Genomic DNA, 20,219 nt, shown 5'->3' with positions numbered 1-20,219 from the left:
TTCATACCTATGGACAAAAACAAGTCTCCAATTAACCTAACATGTTTTTGGAATGTGGGAGGAGTACACGGACAAAACCCACGCACCCACGCATCTCCTGACTGTGTGGCCAATATGCTAACCAATCGGCCGCCGTGCAGCCTAATGTAATTTCATTAATAGAAACATAGATTTAGGATTTATCATTTTTTCCTATTAATTAATGTAATTGAATTAATAGAAAAATAAATGATAAACTAAATAATTATTTACTTTTAAAAATGTTTTAATAATTTTGAGAAACAATAAATAGATTATTACAATAATATAAAAAGATATTACATACATTACAGTATACATAAGTGTTTCAATTTATTAACAATTAATTATGAATAAAAAATAAAGATACATTTAATATCATCAATTATTTAATATGAATAACAAATTATTTTAAAAATGCGTAGGATAAAATAAATAATTTACATAATCATATAAATAAATATAATAATCATATAAATAAAAAATAATAATAATAAATAATAAATAAACAATAATAATAAATAAATAATAATATAATAATATTAATAATAAATATAATAATAATATAAATAATAATGGTATTGAATAAAATGTTTTACATTTTTAAAAACAATTATTATATATGCATCATAAAATTACAAAATATTGGAATGTGGAAATATTTAATACGTTTGTAAAAAAATAAATCAAACGAGTGACAAGTCAGGTTATTATCTAAGTAGTAGCGGCATCTAGTGGTTTGGTTTTGGTAATGGTTTCATTTATTTGAACACGGACGTTACATTGGAATACATCACGTACAAATCACAATCCCACATGTTGAAAAAGGAGTAGGAAGAAGCAAAGAATATTAATCGTACTCCCTCTCCGTTTCACATCAATTGCTAAAACATTTGTTCACTTCCGGTATTCAACATGTACCCTTTACCAATTCTGAAATAACATGAAAATGATTTGTAAGTAAGAGTTTGTAAATCAATATAAATGAATTATATAACATTCATAATAAATGATAAATCATGAAAAAGTTAATAGTTGACAGAAACAGATGAGTGAGTACAATATAATACTTCAAAAAGTCTTGAAATGTATCATTTTAGTGCATTGTTTGAGTTTTTTACTCAGTTCGTTCCATAATTTCATTCCACATACTGGTAACACTTTAGAATAAGGTATACAAAATTACAGTAGTTAATGAGGAACGAACCTACCTAATCCTAATCACTCCTCATTAGTTCTTCATTAGTTCCTCAGTAACAACGCTAAATTTATGTACCTTAGTTCCTCAGTAACTACTCTGCTCATTAGTTCCTCATTATTTCTTCATTAGTTCCTCAGTAACTACGCTAAATGTATGTGCCTTAGTTCCTCAGTAACTACTCTACTCATTAGTTCCTTATGAGTTGTTCATTGGTTCCTCAGTAACTAGTCTAAATTTATGTTCCTTAGTCATTAGTTCCTCATTATTTCTTCATTAGTTCCTCAGTAACTACGCTAAATGTATATGCCTTAGTTCCTCAGTAACTACTCTACTTATTAGTTCCTTATGAGTTGTTCATTGGTTCCTCAGTAACTAGTCTAAATTTATGTTCCTTAGTCATTAGTTCATGATTTCTTCATTAGTTCCTCATTATTTCTTCATTAGTTCCTCAGTAACTACGCTAAATGTATGTGCCTTAGTTCCTCAGTAACTACTCTACTCATTAGTTCCTTATGAGTTGTTCATTGGTTCCTCAGTAACTAGTCTAAATTTATGTTCCTTAGTCATTAGTTCATTATTTCTTCATTAGTTCCTCATTATTTCTTCATTAGTTCCTCAGTAACTACGCTAAATGTATGTGCCTTAGTTCCTCAGTAACTACTCTACTCATTAGTTCCTTATGAGTTGTTCATTGGTTCCTCAGTAACTAGTCAAAATTTATGTTCCTTAGTCATTAGTTCATTATTTCTTCATTAGTTCCTCAGTAACTACGCTAAATGTATGTGCCTTAGTTCCTCAGTAACTACTCCACTCATTAGTTCCTTATGAGTTTTCATTGGTTCCTCTGTAACTAGTCTAAATTTATGTTCCTTAGTCATTAGTTCATTATTTCTTCATTAGTTCCTCAGCAACTACTGCATTTTTGTGTACCTTATTGTAAAGTGTGACGCACATACTTATATGCTGAATGTGTTTAGCATTGTTTGCTCGTGTAAGTGTTTTAAGTTTAATTTTTCTCAAAAGTCATATTTCTCTTCTCCTGTTGAGAAGATTGTATTACATTTTGGGTAGCGGTGAATGTCTATAAAACTGTAAAACAATCCACAGTCAACCAGCCCACACTGCAAAAAGTGTACATCTAAGCAAAATCCGTCCATCATCCATTCTTAATTTCTTAACATATACTGTATCTGTACTGACATATACAGTGCGGTATCTATAAAAGGCTTTGTTAACTTTCACTTGTTGTCCTGCATTATGTCCAGTAGATGGCAGAAGAGATCTTCATGGAAAACCTCTGGTACGCTTCTGACAATGCATCAAACAAATTGTAAAAACTCTTCAACTTTGGCTCATTGTAAATCTCTTTTCAGTGTATGAACACATGCATAACATATTAACACTAAATGCATGATTTTTGCAAGCATCACTTTTCATGATCACAGCCGCGGCGCATGACTAGAACCATCTCATGAACTCCTCCAGGAAAGTGGGAGATGAAAGGCCCTTATTTGTAAGAATTCAATCATGCGAAGCACAATCACTCTTTTTTACAGCACAAATAAAGCTTGTGGTTCTTTTAATTTATCTATTTATGTTTGTTATTTTACATATTTGTAATTATTGAAATATATTTGTTTGTTCTATTTATTTATTTTATTTAGTCTGGTGGTGCTTTTAAGCGCAGCGACTGCAGCAGGAAGACGCTGGATTGTATTCTGCTGTTTTCCCTGTTGGCTTCCAGTGTTTTGTATCTTTCCAGTTACAGGGTATCGTGTTAATTACTTCTCAGGTCTTGTTCCTCCTGTGCCTTGTTACTTCAAGCCTTGAGCAGGTACTGTATATATGCGTATACAGTAGAACCTTGGTTAGCGTCATTAATCGGTTCCAGAAGATCCACCAAGGTGTACTGTAACCAAATACATTTTTCCCATAACAAATATTGTAAATCAAATGAATCTGTTCCAAAAGGCCAATAATGTCAAAACAAAACATGTTTTTATAGTTTACAATTACTGTAATTTCTGGGTTATATAGCGCACCATATTAGCCTCACCCACTAAATATAAAGAGACAAAAAGACTTTTACATACAGTGGTTTGAAAAAGAGTTTACCCCTTCCTGATTTCTTGTTTTTTTTGTTGTTGTTTGCAAGACTTAAATGTTTCAGATCATCAAACAAATTTAAATATTAGTCAATGACAACACAACTGATCACAAAATGCAATTTTTAAATGAAACTTATTATTGAGGGAGGAAAAAAAATCCAAACCTACATGGCCCTTTGTGAAAAAGTGATTGCCCCCCTCCCTGTTAAAACATAACTGTTTATCACACCTGAGCTCAATTTCTCTGGCCACACCGAGGCCTGACTACTCCCACACCTGTTCTCAATCAAGAAATCACTTGAATACGACCTGCCTGACAAAGTGAAGTTGACCAAAAAATCCTCAAAAGCTTGACATCATGCCGAAATCTGAAGGAATTCAGGAACAAACGAGAAAGAAAGTAACTGAAATCTATCAGTCTGGAAAAGGTTGTAAAGTCATTTCTAAAACTTTGGGACTCCAGCAAACCACAGTGAGAGCCATTATCCACAAATGGCGCAAACATGAAACAGTGGTGAACCTGAACAAAAAGAACATAAAAGCTTGTCTCAATTTTGCCAGAAATCATCTTGACCTTTGAGACCTTTGAGAAAATACCTTGGTCTGACGAGACAAAAGTTGAACTTTTTGAAGGTGTGTGTCCCATTACATCTGGCATACAAGTAAACATCATCATACCAACAGTAAAACATGGTGGTGGTAGTGTGATGGTCTGGAGCTGTTTGGCTTCTTCAGGACCTGAAAGACTTGCTGTGATAATTGGAACCATTCTGTTGTCTACCAAAAAATTTTGAAAGAGAATGTCTGACCATCTGTTTGTGACTTCAAGCTGAAACGAATTTGGGTTCTACAGCAGGGCAATGATCCAAAACACACCAGAAAACAAACAAAATGAAGACTTTGGAGTGGCCTCGTCAAAGTCCTGACCTGAATCCTATTGAGATTCAGGCTGGAAAACCCTCCAACGTGGCTGAATTCTAACAATTCTGCAAAGATGCAAAATTCCTCCACAGCGCTGTAAGAAACTCATTGCAAGTTATATTGCAAACGCTTGATAGCAGTTGTTGCTGGCAAGGGTGGCCCAACCAGTTATTAGGTTTAGGGGGCAATCACTTTTTCACACAGGCTGATGCAGGTTTGGATTTCTTTCTCCCTTAATCATAAAACATTTCACTTGAAACACACTTCAACGACTGGCTAGTTAAATAGTAGCCTACCAGAAAAGTCATCCATCGCTGTCCACATCCTCCTCCTGAGAACTACAACCACTAAAGCTGTCCTCTTCTTCACAATTGAACAGCCTCATAATTCCTTTGTCACACACTCTGTCAGTCTCTCTTTCTTTCGTTGTTGCTCTCGGTGTCTTTGGTCTCAAGGCAAATTAGGCCTTTAGTGTCCACCTCACTACTGTAAGCATCATGGGAACTGTAGTTTTAGCGTAAGAGCGTAAGAAAAAAGTAGCAGCTTATACAGGAAATTACGGTGCAATTTTACATACAGAAAACAATTGTAAATGCATATGAATACACATAAATGATGAATGAAATGAATGCATGCCTGCGACTGACTGGCGACCAGTCCAGGGTGTACCCCACCTTTCACTCGAACTCAGCTGGGATAGTCTAGTGTGGCCTAATGACCCTAGTGAGGATAAGTGGCATCGAAAATGGTTAGTTGGATGGAAACGGATGGAACTTTTAAGTGTACTTTTCCCATCATTGAAGAAGTGATTGTTGCCAAAGACAAAATACGGCAGTGAGATCAACACGGACACCACCTTCTCGTTTTGCCTAAGTTATTTGTTAAATTTAATAGTGTTTCTCACCTCAAGTTGATCTGCTTTTCTTTTGATCGTGGTTGCAAAATAAGCCAAAATGGAGCCAAAGAAAGTTGCAAGTGTCAACATTTTGATAAAGAATTGAGAACAATTGAATTCAAGAAATAACTTTCGTTGCTCTCACTTATTGCGTTGGACTTTCCGATAACTCTCCACATGCATGATAAGGGCGCTGCTGGGAAGCACACGAGTCTCACAAGACCAGACCGTGACCGTATATCAGCCGCATCACTGTATACGCCACGGAGTTCAAAGCATGAGGAGAAAGTAGCGGCTTATATACCGGAAATTATGATATACTGTTGCTTCCTTGTTCAAGTGCATCTGGACAGTAGCCCGAAATATAACCTCCCCTATGAGTGAATCCAAAACAAAGCTGAGGTCAGCCAGAGTGGTTCATTCATTCCTGGACCACAAGCAACATCAGGTTTTTCCCACTGCTTTAAGCCACACAGACCAAGACATACAACTTGACTCTCACTAACTCATGAACTCTCCAATGAGGGGTTTGTGTTCAAGTGTAAACTGCAGTCGGCCACAGAGAATTCATTCATACCCTACTGCCTACACACACACACACACACACACTCGCACACAGGAAGCCTTGGAAAAGACTTAATCCAGTTTGTGATGCAAAGTCAGTTCCAACTAAGTGTGGTATGTTTTCCTTTGGAGTTGGCTGACAGGAAAGTGCAGTGATTTTGGTGGTGGTGGTGGGGGGGCTGTGCCTTACTCACACACACTGCTGTGCTCTCCAGACTGAGGGGGAGGAGGTCTTAACCAGATGAAGGACACTGAGGAAGCATGCTCTCGATTCCACTGGCCTGGTTTTGATCTGTTGCTACATACAGTATGTCCCGCCTCTTTTCCTTGAGTAAATTCATCTCTTGCCTCGTATTTTTCGTAGAAGCAGTGGCAGCTGACTGAAAGAGTGAAAATGATTGACTACGGTGAGTAAGACGGAACCGTTTTATTACTTCAAGCCATGAATATATTGCATGGAATTTTATGGAGGCGTGAATGTCGGAGTGTAGGTACCAGAGAGTTCAACTGTGCATGTGTTGCTGTGGATGTTCAAACTGCATGTGTGGGTCATCCACGATCCCATAGAATGCTCATTTCCAAAAAGTGTGTTCATTTGGAGGCGGCCTTCAGTTCTGTCTCTCCATGATTCAGACTTAGAAGTAAGAGTTTACATGCACTACTCGAATGCCATCCTTGGACAAACACTGAGTGCCTCCTAAACACGGGGGGGGCTGTGCTGGTCATTTCAGCTCGTTTAGCGGTGTGAGGAAGAGAAGGCTGCATGCTAACAGCGTGATTAAAATTTTTGCAGATATTTTTGACGTAAACAAAAAAAAATACGCTTATTGGATACCTTAACAGAGGTTCCACTGTCCATGTAAGAGCGATCTGCTTTACACTCACGCAGTCTGTGTGGGAATCTCACCTGTAAAAAGTCAAACACTGCCTGATTAAGGCGTTTACATGTCTCTTATTCAGTTCATGCAATTATTTGATTCTGTTGCCTGTAAACCAGGGGTGTCCAAAGTGTGGCCTGGGGGCCATTTGTGGCGTTGACTGTTTTTTATTGGCCCGTGGCACATTCTAAAAATTAAGAAAACTAAACAAAAAACACCAGAAAAAATGGAAAAGTCAATAGATATTTTACAAGAATAAAGTCAAAATATGAAGGAAAAAAGTTGCAATCTAATGAGAAAAAGTTGTAATTTTACGAGAATAACGTTCTGATATTATGAGGAAAGTAACGTCATTTTAGTATCATAAAGTTGAAATGTTGAAGAAAAATATATATTTTTAAAAGTCAGAATATTATGAGAAAGAAACAAAACAAATAAAGTTGGAATTTTCAGAACATTAAAGTCAAAATACAGAAGTAAAGTCAAAATTACGAGAAGAAAATTTACAAGAAGAAAGTTGAAATAGTTGGAAAATATCAACAGAAATGCAAAAAAACAGCTGTAATGTTACGAGAATAAAGTCTAAATATGAAAAGAAAAAAAGTCGATCAATTTTACGAGAATAAACTCCCTCTATGAGGAAAAATAATGTCATTTTAGTAGCGTAGAGCTGAAATGTTAATGAAAAAATGTTTTTTTAAAGTCGTAAGATTATGAGAAACAAAGTTTAAAGTTGTAATTTTTGCAAAATTAGGTTGGGAAAAAAGTAATAATATTATGGGAATAAAGTCAAAATATAATGGGAATAAAGTCATTATATACTGTAACGAAAAGAAAATTTACAAAGATTATTGAACAAGAAAGTTTAAATATTTGAAAACTTCAAAAGAAACAAAGAGCAAAGTTCATACTAATAACGCAGTTTTTCACCTATGTCACAAAGCTGAAATGCAGTTTTTTCTCAAAATATATATACACTCCTGATTAAAATCTTAAGACCAGTTGAAAACTTGCTAGAATTTGCATTTTGCACATTTGGATCTTAATGAGGTTTTAAGTAGAGCTACAATATGCAAAAGCAAGAAGAGGGAGTGAGACAAAAAACATTTTGAAAAAGTAATTTATTGAAAACAACAATTAAACTGAAATAGGCTGTTTATCAGCTGATCAAAGGTTTAAGACCACAGGCTATAAAAGCTAAAATCTGCTCAAAATGATCATTTTCTGTCAGGCATTCACACTGTCATGCCCTCCTGATGGCTAAAGCTAAGAAGCTTTGTCTTTTTGAACGTGGTCGGATTGTCGAGCTGCATAAGCATGGCCTCTCGCAGCGTGCCATTGCTGCTGAGGTTGGGTGCAGTAAATCAGTCATTCTACATTTTTTGAAAGATCCTGAGCATTATGGAACAAAAAAGTCAAGCGGTAAACCCAAAAAAAACACACCTGCGCTGAGCCAGAAGATGCAATTGGCTGTCCATCAAGACACAGGGCGGTCTTCCACCCACATTAAGGCCTTACTGGTGCCGACTGCAGCGCAATAACCATCAGACGGCATCTGCGGGGAAAAGGGTTTAAAAAAAACAAATTCAAAGACCTCGTCTCCTTCAACGCCACAGAACTGCCCGTTTAGACTTTGCCAGGGAACATCAAACATGGGACATTGAAAGGTGGAAAAAAGTTTTATTCTCTGATGAGAAAAAATGTAACCTTGACGGTCCAGATGGCTTCCAACGTTACTGGCATGACAAGGAGATCCCAGCTGAGATGTTTTCTACCCGTCACAGTGGAGGGGGTCCATCATGGTCTGGGGTGCTTTTTCATTCAGTGGAACACTGGAGCTTCAGGTGGTGCAGGGTCGTCAAACAGATGCAGATGTTGCAGTGAGCATCCCTCATGACTGAGGGCCCTCGTCTGTGTGGTAACAGCTGGGTTTTTCAACAGGACAACGCTGCAGTTCACAATGCTCGCTTGACCAAGGACTTCTTCAGGGAGAATAACATCACTCTTTTGGACCATCCTGCATGTTCCCCTCATTTAAATCCCAGAGAGAACATTTGGGGATGGATGGCAAGGGAAGTTTATAAAAATGGCCATCAGTTTCAGACAGTTGATGCCCTTCGTGAAGCCATCTTCACCACTTGGAGCAATGTTCCCACTAGCCTCCTGGAAACACTCGCATCAAGCATGCCCAAACACATTTTTGAAGTGACGAACAAGAACGGTGGAGCTACTCATTACTGAGTCCTACTGAGAACATTTTTTGTTCTGGTTTGGAGAGTTTTTTGTTATTTTTTGAGGGATGGTTTTTAAACTTTTGATCAGCTGATAAACAGCCTATTTCAGTTTAATTGTTGTTTTAAATAAATTACTTTTTCAAAATAATTTTTGTCTCGCTCCCACTTCTTGTTTTTGCATATTGTAGCTCTACTCAAAACCTCATTAAGATCCAAATGTGTAAAATTCAAATTCTATCAATTTTTCAACTGGTCTTAAGATTTTGATCAGGAGTGTATATAACTTCTTAGCATATCTGCAGGTGTTGCTTTCCAAAATATCATGGCACCCCTCCAATTCTTTCATTTTTCCATATGTGGCTCTCCCTGGAAAAAGTTTGGACACCCCTGATCTAAACATAATGACATCTCATTGACATCTTCTGCCACAAATGCTCCTCCAACCCACAGAGGACATGGCCATGTGGCCAGAGAGAAGACTTCAGTGCTGTTCTACACCAAAAGAACAAATTCCAGGCTATTCTGTATTTCCATAAAGACTGTGCGACTAATTACGTAACAAGAAATCAAACTTTAGACACAAGTAAGAATCTCTCCACGACTGCACAAAGACGTTTTGCAAAGCATGACAAAGAGGTTCCCTGGTCTCCTGTTTATTGTGGAGTCTACTTTGGCTTACCAACTGGAAAACTCCTGTTGCAAAGTCCAAACAACACACACGTTGTTCATCTGCAGAGAAACCCCACCCCTCTGGCTTTCCTCTCAATCGGGGTCTGTTTGACTGCAGGGCCTGCCTGGCTGAGGCGACAGCCAGACTTGTATGCTTTCACTGAGGACAAGCTGATATATGTGAACACATGTTTATTCAGCCATCATAAACACTATCATAAACACGTTCTTCCGCAGGCAACACCAAGCCCCATTTCTCCACTCCGTACGAGTGTCATAAAACATCAACAGATGTCACATCACTACAACCGAAAGGATGATTTTAGAGATTCTAGAGTGGAAAGGAGGGTAATACATAACTAAAGTAAACACTTTTTGTACATACTTTTTACATTTTCATATTTTTATAAAGCATATTTAATTGAATTATTAAAAATATACAGTATATCTGCAGAATGTTGCCTGGAGGGCATTCCAGTCGAAATATTCAGATATTATGTGAGCTTTTCGGTAGCAGTACAGAACTGCTCACTTCTGGTCACATGGCAGTGACGTCATCGTTTCTAGAAAGTAACGTTTAGCTTGTCCAAGGCGGCGTTGTCACATTTTCCCACTCTGGCAGCCGTTTTCAAAAAGCAAACATTCCCTTAAGCAAACTCCATAATCCAACACTTAACCCATAAGAAGACTTTAAACGTGTTTAAATGTGTGCACTTCCATCTCGGGAGTCTGTCTTGCGCTTGGGAGACACGGTGAAGGGTAGGGGCCAGGGATGCTTCTTGGCATAAACAGTTTATGTCCGCGGTGTCCAAACGTTTTCCAGCGAGGGCTCCATAGTGAAAAATGAAAGGATGCAAGGGCCACTTAGATATTTTGTAACGCAACACACGTAGATATGCTAAGAAGTTATACATTGGTGTGAAAGTGTTTGCCCTCTTCCTGATTTCTTATTTTTTTGCATGTTTGTCACACTTGTTGATGTTTCAAATCATCCAAAAAATTAAATATTAGACAATAACAAAAGCACAAAATGCAGTTTTTAAATGAAACTTTTTATTATTAAGGGAGAAGAAAATCCAAACCTACATGGCCCTTTGTGGAATAAGTGATTGCACCCTCTGTTAAAACATAACTAAACTGTGGTTTATCACACCTGAGTTCAAGTGGAAAAGGTTATAAAGACATTTCTAAAGCGTTGGGACTCCAATGAACCACAGTGAGAGCCATTATCAAAATGGCGAAAACATGGAACAGTGGTTAACCTTCCCAGGAGTGGCCAGCCAACCGGAATTACCCCAAGAGCACAGTGAAGACTCATCCAACAGGTCACAAAAGACCACACAACATCCAAAAAACTGCAGGCCTCACTTGCCTCAGTTAAGGTTAGTGTTCATGACTCCACCTTAAAAAAGACACTGGACAAAAACGGCCTACAAGGCAGAGTTCCAAGACCAAAACCACTGTTGAACAAGAAGCACATTAAGGCTCATCTCAATTTTTCCAGAAAACATCTTGATGATCCCCAAGACCTTTGGGAAAATACTCTGTGGTCTGATGACACAAAAGTTGAACTTTTTGGAAGGTGTGTGTCCCATTACATCTGGAATAAAACATAAAAGTAATGCCACATTTCAGAAAAAAGAACATCATACCAACAGTAAAATACGGTGGTGGTAGTGTGATGGTCTTAGGCTGTTTTGCTGCATCAGGACCTGGAAGACTTGTTGTGATAAATGGAACCATGGATTCTGCTGTCTATCAAAAAATCCTGAAGGAGAATGTCCGGCCATCTGTTCCTGACCTCAAGCTGAAACCAACTTGGGTTCTGCAGCAGGACAATGATCCAAAACACACCAGCAAGTCCACCTTTGAATGGCTGAAGAAAAACAAAATGAAGACTTTGGAGTGGCCTAGTCAAAGTCTTGACATGAATCCTATTGAGATGCTGTGGCATGACCGTAAAAAGGCGCTTCATGCTAGAAAACCCTCCAATGTGGCTGAATTACAACAATTCTGCAAAGATGAGTGGGCTAAAATTCCTCCACAGCGCTGTAAGAAACTCATTGCAAGCTATCAAAAACGCTGGATTTCAGTTATTGCTGCTCAGGGTGGCCCAACCAGTTATTAGATTTAGGGGGCAATCACTTTTTCACACTGGGCCATGTAAGCATGGATTTTTTTCTCCCTTAATAATAAAAACTTTAAGTGTGACAAACGTGCAAAAAAATCAAAATCAGGAAGGTGGCAAACACTTTTTCACACCACTGTATATATTAAGAAAAAACTGCATCTCAGCTTTGGGATAGAGTTGAAAAAGTGTGTCAAGGTCACTCTTTGCTGTTCTGCTACCATTTTTTGGGGTTTTTTTTTTCAACTTTTTTCTTAAACAATCTTTGTCATTCTTAAAAATACTATTATAAGAGATAGAAAAGTAAAAGTAAAATATGGAAAAGTAATATTACCTTATTCCTATAATATCCTATACATTTTTGCCCAACCAAATTTTCCAAAATTACAACTTTAGTTTATTATTCTCAATGTTATGACTTAAAAAAAACAAAACTTTTCATTAATATTTCAAATTTGTGCTTCTATAATAACTATTTTTCCTTGTAATATTAAGAGTTTATTCTCGTAAAATTTCTCGCTAGAAACGTAGAGCCTTCAGAGGTGCCTTGGTTGACAAGTGGCTGGGATGGCACTGGAGTCTGACCCATAACCTTGAACCAGTTTGCTTTCAAGGCTAACAATTTCGCCCCTTGAATCACTGCCACTGAAGCCCATCCATCATGCTTCCAGTTTGTGATTCAAGGAAGTTCAGAGGGCTGAGGAAAATAGTTCTGAAAGGAAGAATGGTAATTGCCTCTGGTCACTGATGGTCTTGTTGAGTTGCAGGCAGTGCGGATTCAGTCTCCACTCAGTGACCATGTGAGTGTGAATGTCTGTCTTGATACGTGTCCTGTGATTGACTGGGGACCAATCTCTGCCTTCCACTCAAAGCCAGCTGGGATTGGGGATGGGGATGGGTCCCTTTCCCATTTGAACTGATACAGTACCGATACCAGGTACTTGGGAATTGGTATCGGTACTCAGTGGTACCAATTTTTGGTACTTGTGTGTGTTCATGTGGTAATAAATGTTATAGTCTATAAAATAAAAGTGTTTAATATAGTTGAATATGGCATCCAAAGAGCTGCAATTAATTGATGAATGTATAATTGATTATCCAATTAATCAACATCTACTGTATGTTAGTATTGGATTAATCACTATTTTATTTAAAAATGTAAATATTCTGATTTCAGTTTCTCAAATCTGAATATTTTTTCATTTCCTCAGTCATCCGTGAAAGCAGACGGATTATCTTTTTTGTATTTTAGGCAAAACAAAATATTCACACACATCAGGTTTGGCTTTGAAAAAGTGACTAAACCAGGACCAGTGACTAACCACTCTGCTGGCCACAGAATTGGCCACCACAAGGGGGCACTTCACTGGAACATCTGTCCATCTTCTATACTGCTTATCCTCACTAGGGCTGCAGGTATGCTGGAGCAAATCCCAGCTGACTTCGGGTACACCCTGGACTGGTCGCCAGCCAATCGCAGGGCACATATAGACAACAACCATTCACACTCACATTCATACCTATGGACAATTTAGAGTCACTGATTAACCTAACATGCATGTTTTTGGAATGTGGGAGGAAACCGGAGTACCACGCACGCACGGTTAGAACATGCAAACTCCACACGGAAATGCCCAACGAAGATTCAAACCCACATCTTCCGACTGTGTGGCCAACATGCTAACCACTAGCCACCGCACGGCTCGCTTCACGGGGCTAACCATTCAAATAGTGGCAAAAACTATTTTTTTACTGGCATTTACCACTTTTTTTTGTTTACTACCAAGACCACTGGAATAATGGTCATCACGGAACCAATCGGACATTGTCTATATTGTAATCTACAATTATGAAAATAGTATGCAGCCTATGTTAACTTGTCATTACAGGGCTGCAGAGAATGGTCATCTTTTTAAGAGAAGGCTCAAGACACACCTTATTAATCTGGCTTCTATGTATTTAATGATTTTAATATAGCCATATTGTCATTGTGATTTCTCCATTGTCTTACTGTAATTTAATCTGCTTTTATTTTCTATCCTCACGCTTCTTTGTTCTTAATTATGTAGAATTATTGTATACAAGTATGCAGGGGTGGACGGGGACAAATATTTGGCCCTGGACTTTGTGGTTCAGACTGGCCCCATCAACCCCCTTATGGCCTCCCCTTGTTTTGATATATATATATATATATATTTACACACACACCTGATCAAAATCTTGAGACCAGTTGAAGAATGCGAGAATTTGCATTTTGCACATTTGGATCTTAATGAGATTTTAAGTAGAGCAACAATATGCAAAAACAAGAAGGGGGAGTGAGACAAAAAACATTTTGAAAAACTAATTTATTGAAAACAACAATTAAACTGAAATAGGCTGTTTATCAGCTGATCAAAAGTTTAAGACCATCCCTCAAAAAATAACCCAAAACTCTCCGAAACAGACCAAAAAATGTTCTCAGTAGTACTCAGTAATGAGTAGCTCCACCGTTCTTGTTCATCACTTCAAAAATTGTTTTGGGCATGCTTGATGTGAGTGTTTCCAGGAGGCTAGTGGGAACATTGCTCCAGGTGGTGAAGATGGCTTCATGAAGGGCATCAACTGTCTGGAACTGATGGCCATTTTTATCAACTTCCCTTGCCATCCATCCCCAAATGTTCTCTATGGGATTTAAATGAGGGGAACATGCAGGATGGTCCAAAAGAGTGATGTTATTCTCCCTGAAGAAGTCCTTGGTCAAACGAGCATTGTGAACTGCAGCGTTGTCCTGTTGAAAAACCCAGCTGTTACCACACAGACGAGGGCCCTCAGTCATGAGGGATGCCCGCTGCAACATCTGCATCCGTTTGACGACCCTGCACCACCTGAAGCTTCAGTGTTCTACTGAATGAAAAAGCACCCCAGACCATGATGGACCCCCCTCCACTGTGCCAGGTAGAAAACATCTCAGGTGGGATCTCCTTGTCATGCCAGTAACGTTGGAAGCCATCTGGACCGTCAAGGTTACATTTTTCCTCATCAGAGAATAAAACTTTTTTTCCACTTTCAATGTCCCATGTTTGATGATCCCTGGCAAAGTCTAAACGGGCAGTTTTGTGGCGTTGAAGGAGACGAGGTCTTTGAATTCGTTTTTTAAACCCTTTTCCTGCAGATGCCGTCTGAAGGTTATTGCGCTGCAGTCGGCACCAGTAAGGGCCTTAATGTGGGTGGAAGACCGCCCTGTGTCTTGATGGACAGCCAATCGGATCCTCTGGCTCAGCGCAGGTGTGATTTTTTTTGGGTGTACCACTTGACTTTTTTGTTCCATAATGCTCAGGATCTTTCAAAAAATGTAGAATGACTGATTTACTGCATCCAACCTCAGCAGCAATGACACGCTGCGAGAGGCCTTGCTTATGCAGCTCGACAATCCGTTCAAAAAGAGAAAGCTTCTTAGCTTTAGCCATCAGGACAGCATGACAGTGTGAATGCTTGACAGAAAGTTTACATTTTGAGCAGATTTGGGCTTTTATAGCCTGTGGTCTTAAACTTTTGATCAGTTGATAAACAGCCTATTTCAGTTTGATTGTTGTTTTCAATAAATTACTTTTTCATAATGCTTTTTGTCTCACTCCCCCTTCTTGTTTTTGCATATTATAGCTCTACTTAAAACCTCATTAAGACTCAAATTCTAGCAATTTTTCAACTGGTCTTAAAATTTTGATCAGGAGTGTATATATATACACAGTATATACTGTCCAGGGTTGGGATTAAACCTGCACCCTTTACCTTGATATCGGGATGCATGTGCTAATATGGCAACAGAGACTGACGGCTATTGTGCATTTTGCAATTTTATTCTCTAATTTGTGACAGCGTTTTGGACTGATTTCATGCTGCATGCGGCAGGGATGCGCATCATTTGCGGATGTGGCCCCCTTGCCTCCTTGTAGGGCCCTATGCACAGCGCTCGTTGTGTGTGTCTGGAGGGGTTGCTCTGACTGTTCCAACTCGCCCCCTCTGTTGTGTTCCGTCTGCAGCAGCATGTTCCCGTACCTGCCCGGGAAATTTAGTTACGGTTACCAAGGCAAGGCGCAGCAATAAATTGATAAATTGATGGCCAGTCCTGCAAATATGGAAGTATTAGGCATGTAGTGGGAGTGTCAAATGAAACAAACTGTAAGCTAGGTGTATGTGTCAGGTCTTGCGAGAGAGGAAAGCAAACAACTTTCTGAAAAAAAAAAAGTCCAAAACAAGGAACTTGCAAGCGACTTTACAAAAAACCCTATATAATAAGCGGACCTGGCAACACTGATGTGTATATGAGTCTATATTATGTTTTATATGTCTTATTTTCTCTTATTATGTCTACTATATTGGGTAATAGGAGTGTCAAGGACACTATGGGGGTGTTGTTTAATGACTAGAGGACTCTAATGTAAAAAAAAAAACGTATTTAGAAGGTCGTTAACAGGTTTTGTATGCTTGACTAAGAAAATATTCCATTTATGAATAAGTAATCCTACTTTGCAGAAAGTCAATTATCACAGTTTGGAACCAATTAACTGCGATAAAAAAGGACTTACTTTACTGGATAACTTTCCAAATGTTTTTGTGTTGTCTGTTACTAACTAAATACACACGTATAATTTTCAGTCTATTTTAATTCAATGGTAAAATAAAAAAAATAAAGTTTTGCTGTTAACATTCTGACACTTTTTAAACAGGCAGGTTTTAATTCATTATATATCATATACTTTCAAAATGTTGACCTATTTGGTCTTCTGTATCTTTAAATTTGTCTTCTTGTTTATGTAAACAGCAAGTCACAAGGATGTGTTTAGGTACCGGAAAGCAGAGCCTTGGTAGTATGAACGGAATACGGTTGGTACCCATCCCTGGCAGGGATAGCCACCAGCTCCCCGTGATCCTGAATAGGATAAGCAGCATAAAATACATGCATGGTCACATTCTGCTATTGCTGCTCAAACCTCGTGAGCAAGTCAGCCTCTGACAATGGGGGTGTTGAAAGTGAGGAGGTAGCAAATATCAGAGCAAACATCCCATGGGTTTCAGTAATAGCCTGTGCCTGTTGTTTCCAAAGTGTTCATGCTGAACGTGAACGTAATGCATTTGAAGATCAGCCTGTAATGTGATGTTGAAGAGTGCAGGCCATTAGTCACAGCAGCCCCATTATTGGCGCAAACTGGCAACGGTCAAAACCATTATCTGCACAGCAAAGACTGTGGGAAGTAAAATGCAAAACTGCGTCTGTTTTGTCTTTGGGCAAGCCATTCTTTTAAAGAGCAGTGTGTGCGGCACATTTCTTTCGAAAGCACGAGAAAAAAAGTGCTTTTTAAATCAAACCCAGTCTCTCCAATTGGCTCAGCAGATTGTCAGAACACTCTTACCAATGGATGGTGTCAGACTGTCCTAACTGAATCTTGTAATTGCCGTCCAGAGCGACCCTCTCCATTAAGCTGTGCACCAGGAGGGAGGGGTGTGCTGGTTCCCCAGCTCCCGGTGCACACACAGCCAGCCATGCCTCAAGGATACTCCCACCAGAGGAGGAAAGCCAACACAGCTGCTGCTAGGAGGATGGAGAGGAGGCGCAGGGACCAGTGGAAAAGCAATAACAATAACAACCCCAACGGCACCCAGAACCACCGCTCCAGGAAGCTCGCCATGCTCTCCAGGTACCAACAGCGACATGGGTTTGAGTTTTACACGAAGTGCTACGTCACAATTCATACGACATTCTGGTAGAGAAATGTGCACACTGTTTTTTGTATTGGAGCAAAACCAGTTTCAATTCTTTGCTATTAATCTCAACTTGGCACATCAGTGTTGCTGTGTCTTGCTGGCTCCCGATACCTTGTTCTTATTTTTTCCAAAAGGTCCTTAATTCTGTGTCACTCGAAGACCAATGATGACTGCCCCAGTCCAGAAGCGAGGGAGGCTGGGGATGTGTCAGAGGAGAGAAGGGCATGGAGTTCAAGCTGGATGACAGACTTGGATCAAACAGGGTACAGAAATGCAAAAATTGGACACTGGAGGACTTGGGAATTAACCCTGGAGACAAGAGGAGGGACAGAGACCGCCAAACAGCTGCATCAAAACACAAGTCTCAGCGAAAATAAAACAAGACTGCGGAAAACCTTTAGCATCAAGGTACAAATGCGAGTTTCACTCAATGCAATGAGCAGAATATAAGCACAAATCAACTTTTGCAAGACATGTCCTCAGTTGCTTGGTACCATTAAGACGTAGTTAGGTCACAAGTACGTTTGGCAAGTTTAATAATTTGCCGATATGCCAGACCATTTGTTCCCATATTGTAAGGAGAGTATCAAAATGCAAAAAGAAGGAGCAGCAGCAAGAGACAAGAACAGACAGGCAGCAATTTATTGGAAGCTTCATTGAAACTCATCGGCAGATGAAAAGTTGATGACCATGGCCTTAAAAAGCAACAATTTGCACTAAAATCCAACTTTCATGTCATTTTTTTGTCAGACAGACATTCACACCGTCATGACCTCCTGGTGGCAAATGCAAACAGTCTTTCTATCCTTAAGTATCCTTTTCGGCCTGTCACGATAGCACATTTTGCTGGATGGTAATTGTCCAACAAATTCTTCTTGAGACAATTTTTTCATGAATTCTATGGCATAATAATAATAAGAGTACATCGTATCAAAAGCAATAAACTGTGATTTCTCAAGAGTATTCAACATTGTAATGTCAAGAGCTTTTAAATCAATTTAAAAAATAATTAAACAAGACAAAAAAAATCTAATAAAATGCACTCAGTTCTTTCAGCAAAAATTGCAATTAAATAATCACAATCAAAAACCAAAAAATAGACGCTCTGTTAAGAAAAAAAAAAAAACGCTCCAATAAAACACACACACAGTTATGTAGTGTGTTGTTAAGCTAATATGAAGGAGGTGGTCACATTTAAGCTGGACCACTGGCAGAGTAAAATGCAATGTTCCTGATGTCCTTCAGCACGTCTTCTTCGGAATTGCTGCTTGTGACATGTACGTTCTCCCAGGCATTTCATGAAATGTCGTCTTTTCATCCGTATTGAAAGGTTGCATTTCTTTTGAAATGTAGCGAGCGACACCGTCTGTGAGCACGCACCATTTTGTGCTATTTCGTTTATGTTTACTTTGCTGACCAAACGCCTCCATAAGCATTGGCTGTCAGGAGGAAAGCTCTGCTGCACTTCCAGCTGGCTTTCCCCCCTCCCCCCCAGTTGGGAAAACTGAAAAGAATGGTTGCGTTTCAGGTGTGCATACAAGTTGGTCGTGTTCCCCTTCTGCCTCGTCACTACTTTCGAACAAATGCGACATATCGGGTTAAACAGTGTTCATGCGCTCACCTTGTTCATTGTGTTTAAAACAGAAATATTCTCACACGGGGGCTGTGGCGTTCGCCTTCACAAAGAGGCTGAATGAGAGGAGGGTTCACTTTATCCGTTCATTCCACTGTAGAACCAATGGGCACAAACACATGAGTGAACCCTCTTGTCGTCCAGCCTGTGTGGTTTAGAGACAAGGACATGAAACACACGCATGCATGCCAGTTTATCGACGCCGGCATGTTTATCGACTTGTTTTTTTCATTGATTATCGTGACAGGCCTAGTGCTTGTTGAGGTTTTTTGCATGTTTGTGGAACTTGACAAGAAGCCTTGCTTGTGCAGCTCAAAGACAGAAAGCCCCTTTGCCATCAGGTCATGGCAGTGTAAATGAAAATGACAGATTTTAGCACAGATTTAGACTTTTTCAAGTTGCTGGTCTCAAACCAGAGTTGTCCAAACTTTTTCCGTTGAGGGGTGCATACACAAATGTGGAAAAATGCTTGGGGCCACTTTGAAATTCCCCTTTTGTTCATTAAAACAAATTCAGTCATTCCTCATCACTTCATGCTTCAAAATTTCACTCACGGTTTTTAAAATTTTTTAAGAAATTATGCCGTTTTGTGGTTGCATATGACATTTATTAGTAAAAGAAATTTAATATTTAAGCAAATTTCATAGATTTTTTGCCAAAATGAAGCAGTTAAGCATCCAAATGGCTAAATGAAGTAAAATACAAATAAAAGGCATTCAGAAGATGCATTCAAAGACATTGTGATGATATGTAGTATTCTACACTGGTCACTAGGTGTCAGTAATGGTTACAATGATGAGACAACCGTAACACTCGCACTTACTTTCACAATGTCCAAGCTACAACGTGCTTTAAAGAGGTCGCAGGAGGACCAGATATCAGCTGGGAGGAAAAATACCAGAACGAAAAAAGTTTTCATTGCCTCCAATGCAGCTGTTTTACTACAATAAATCAATCCCTCACATGACCGCCTCCTACCCCTAACAAGAGAAATCAAACCAACTCAAACCATACGCCAATTGACCCACAAGTTTTACAATGAAATGTCCCCAAAGTCACACAAATAATACAAGGCACGGGGGTGCATTATATACTTCAAACAGTTTGAAGTGAAAGCCGCAGTTCTACTCACGAACGTACGCATCCACTTTGTCAATCCACCTGCTGCTGATCCCTGTGTCCCAGTACTCCACGGGTGAAGTGTAATCCCGTCAAAAAATGGAAA

The 20,219-nt window shown here is 39.0% G+C and overlaps 1 protein-coding gene across 4 annotated transcripts in view; it reads left to right on the top strand.

Moving 5' to 3' along the window:
* Positions 1-5,934: 5,934 nt before the first annotated feature.
* The window catches only part of il16 (interleukin 16), a 50,505-nt gene continuing 36,220 nt past the window's right edge, over positions 5,935-20,219 (top strand). For all 4 annotated transcript variants that reach the window (XR_008569777.1, XR_008569778.1, XM_054770493.1 and 1 more), the window contains exons 1-3: positions 5,935-6,114; positions 17,060-17,294; positions 17,496-17,769. Coding sequence is in view for 2 of the 4 variants with exons in the window: in XM_054770493.1 (XP_054626468.1) it covers positions 6,102-6,114; positions 17,060-17,294; positions 17,496-17,769 (522 nt within the window). In the remaining 2 variants the exon portion in view is untranslated. The remainder of the gene's footprint in view (positions 6,115-17,059; positions 17,295-17,495; positions 17,770-20,219) is intronic.

The sequence above is a fragment of the Dunckerocampus dactyliophorus genome, chromosome 3, assembly GCF_027744805.1.
Source record: "Dunckerocampus dactyliophorus isolate RoL2022-P2 chromosome 3, RoL_Ddac_1.1, whole genome shotgun sequence".
NCBI classification, from domain to species: Eukaryota; Metazoa; Chordata; class Actinopteri; order Syngnathiformes; family Syngnathidae; genus Dunckerocampus; species Dunckerocampus dactyliophorus.
Note: the sequence above shows the minus strand (reverse complement) of the source record. Positions and strands in the feature narration are given on the sequence as shown.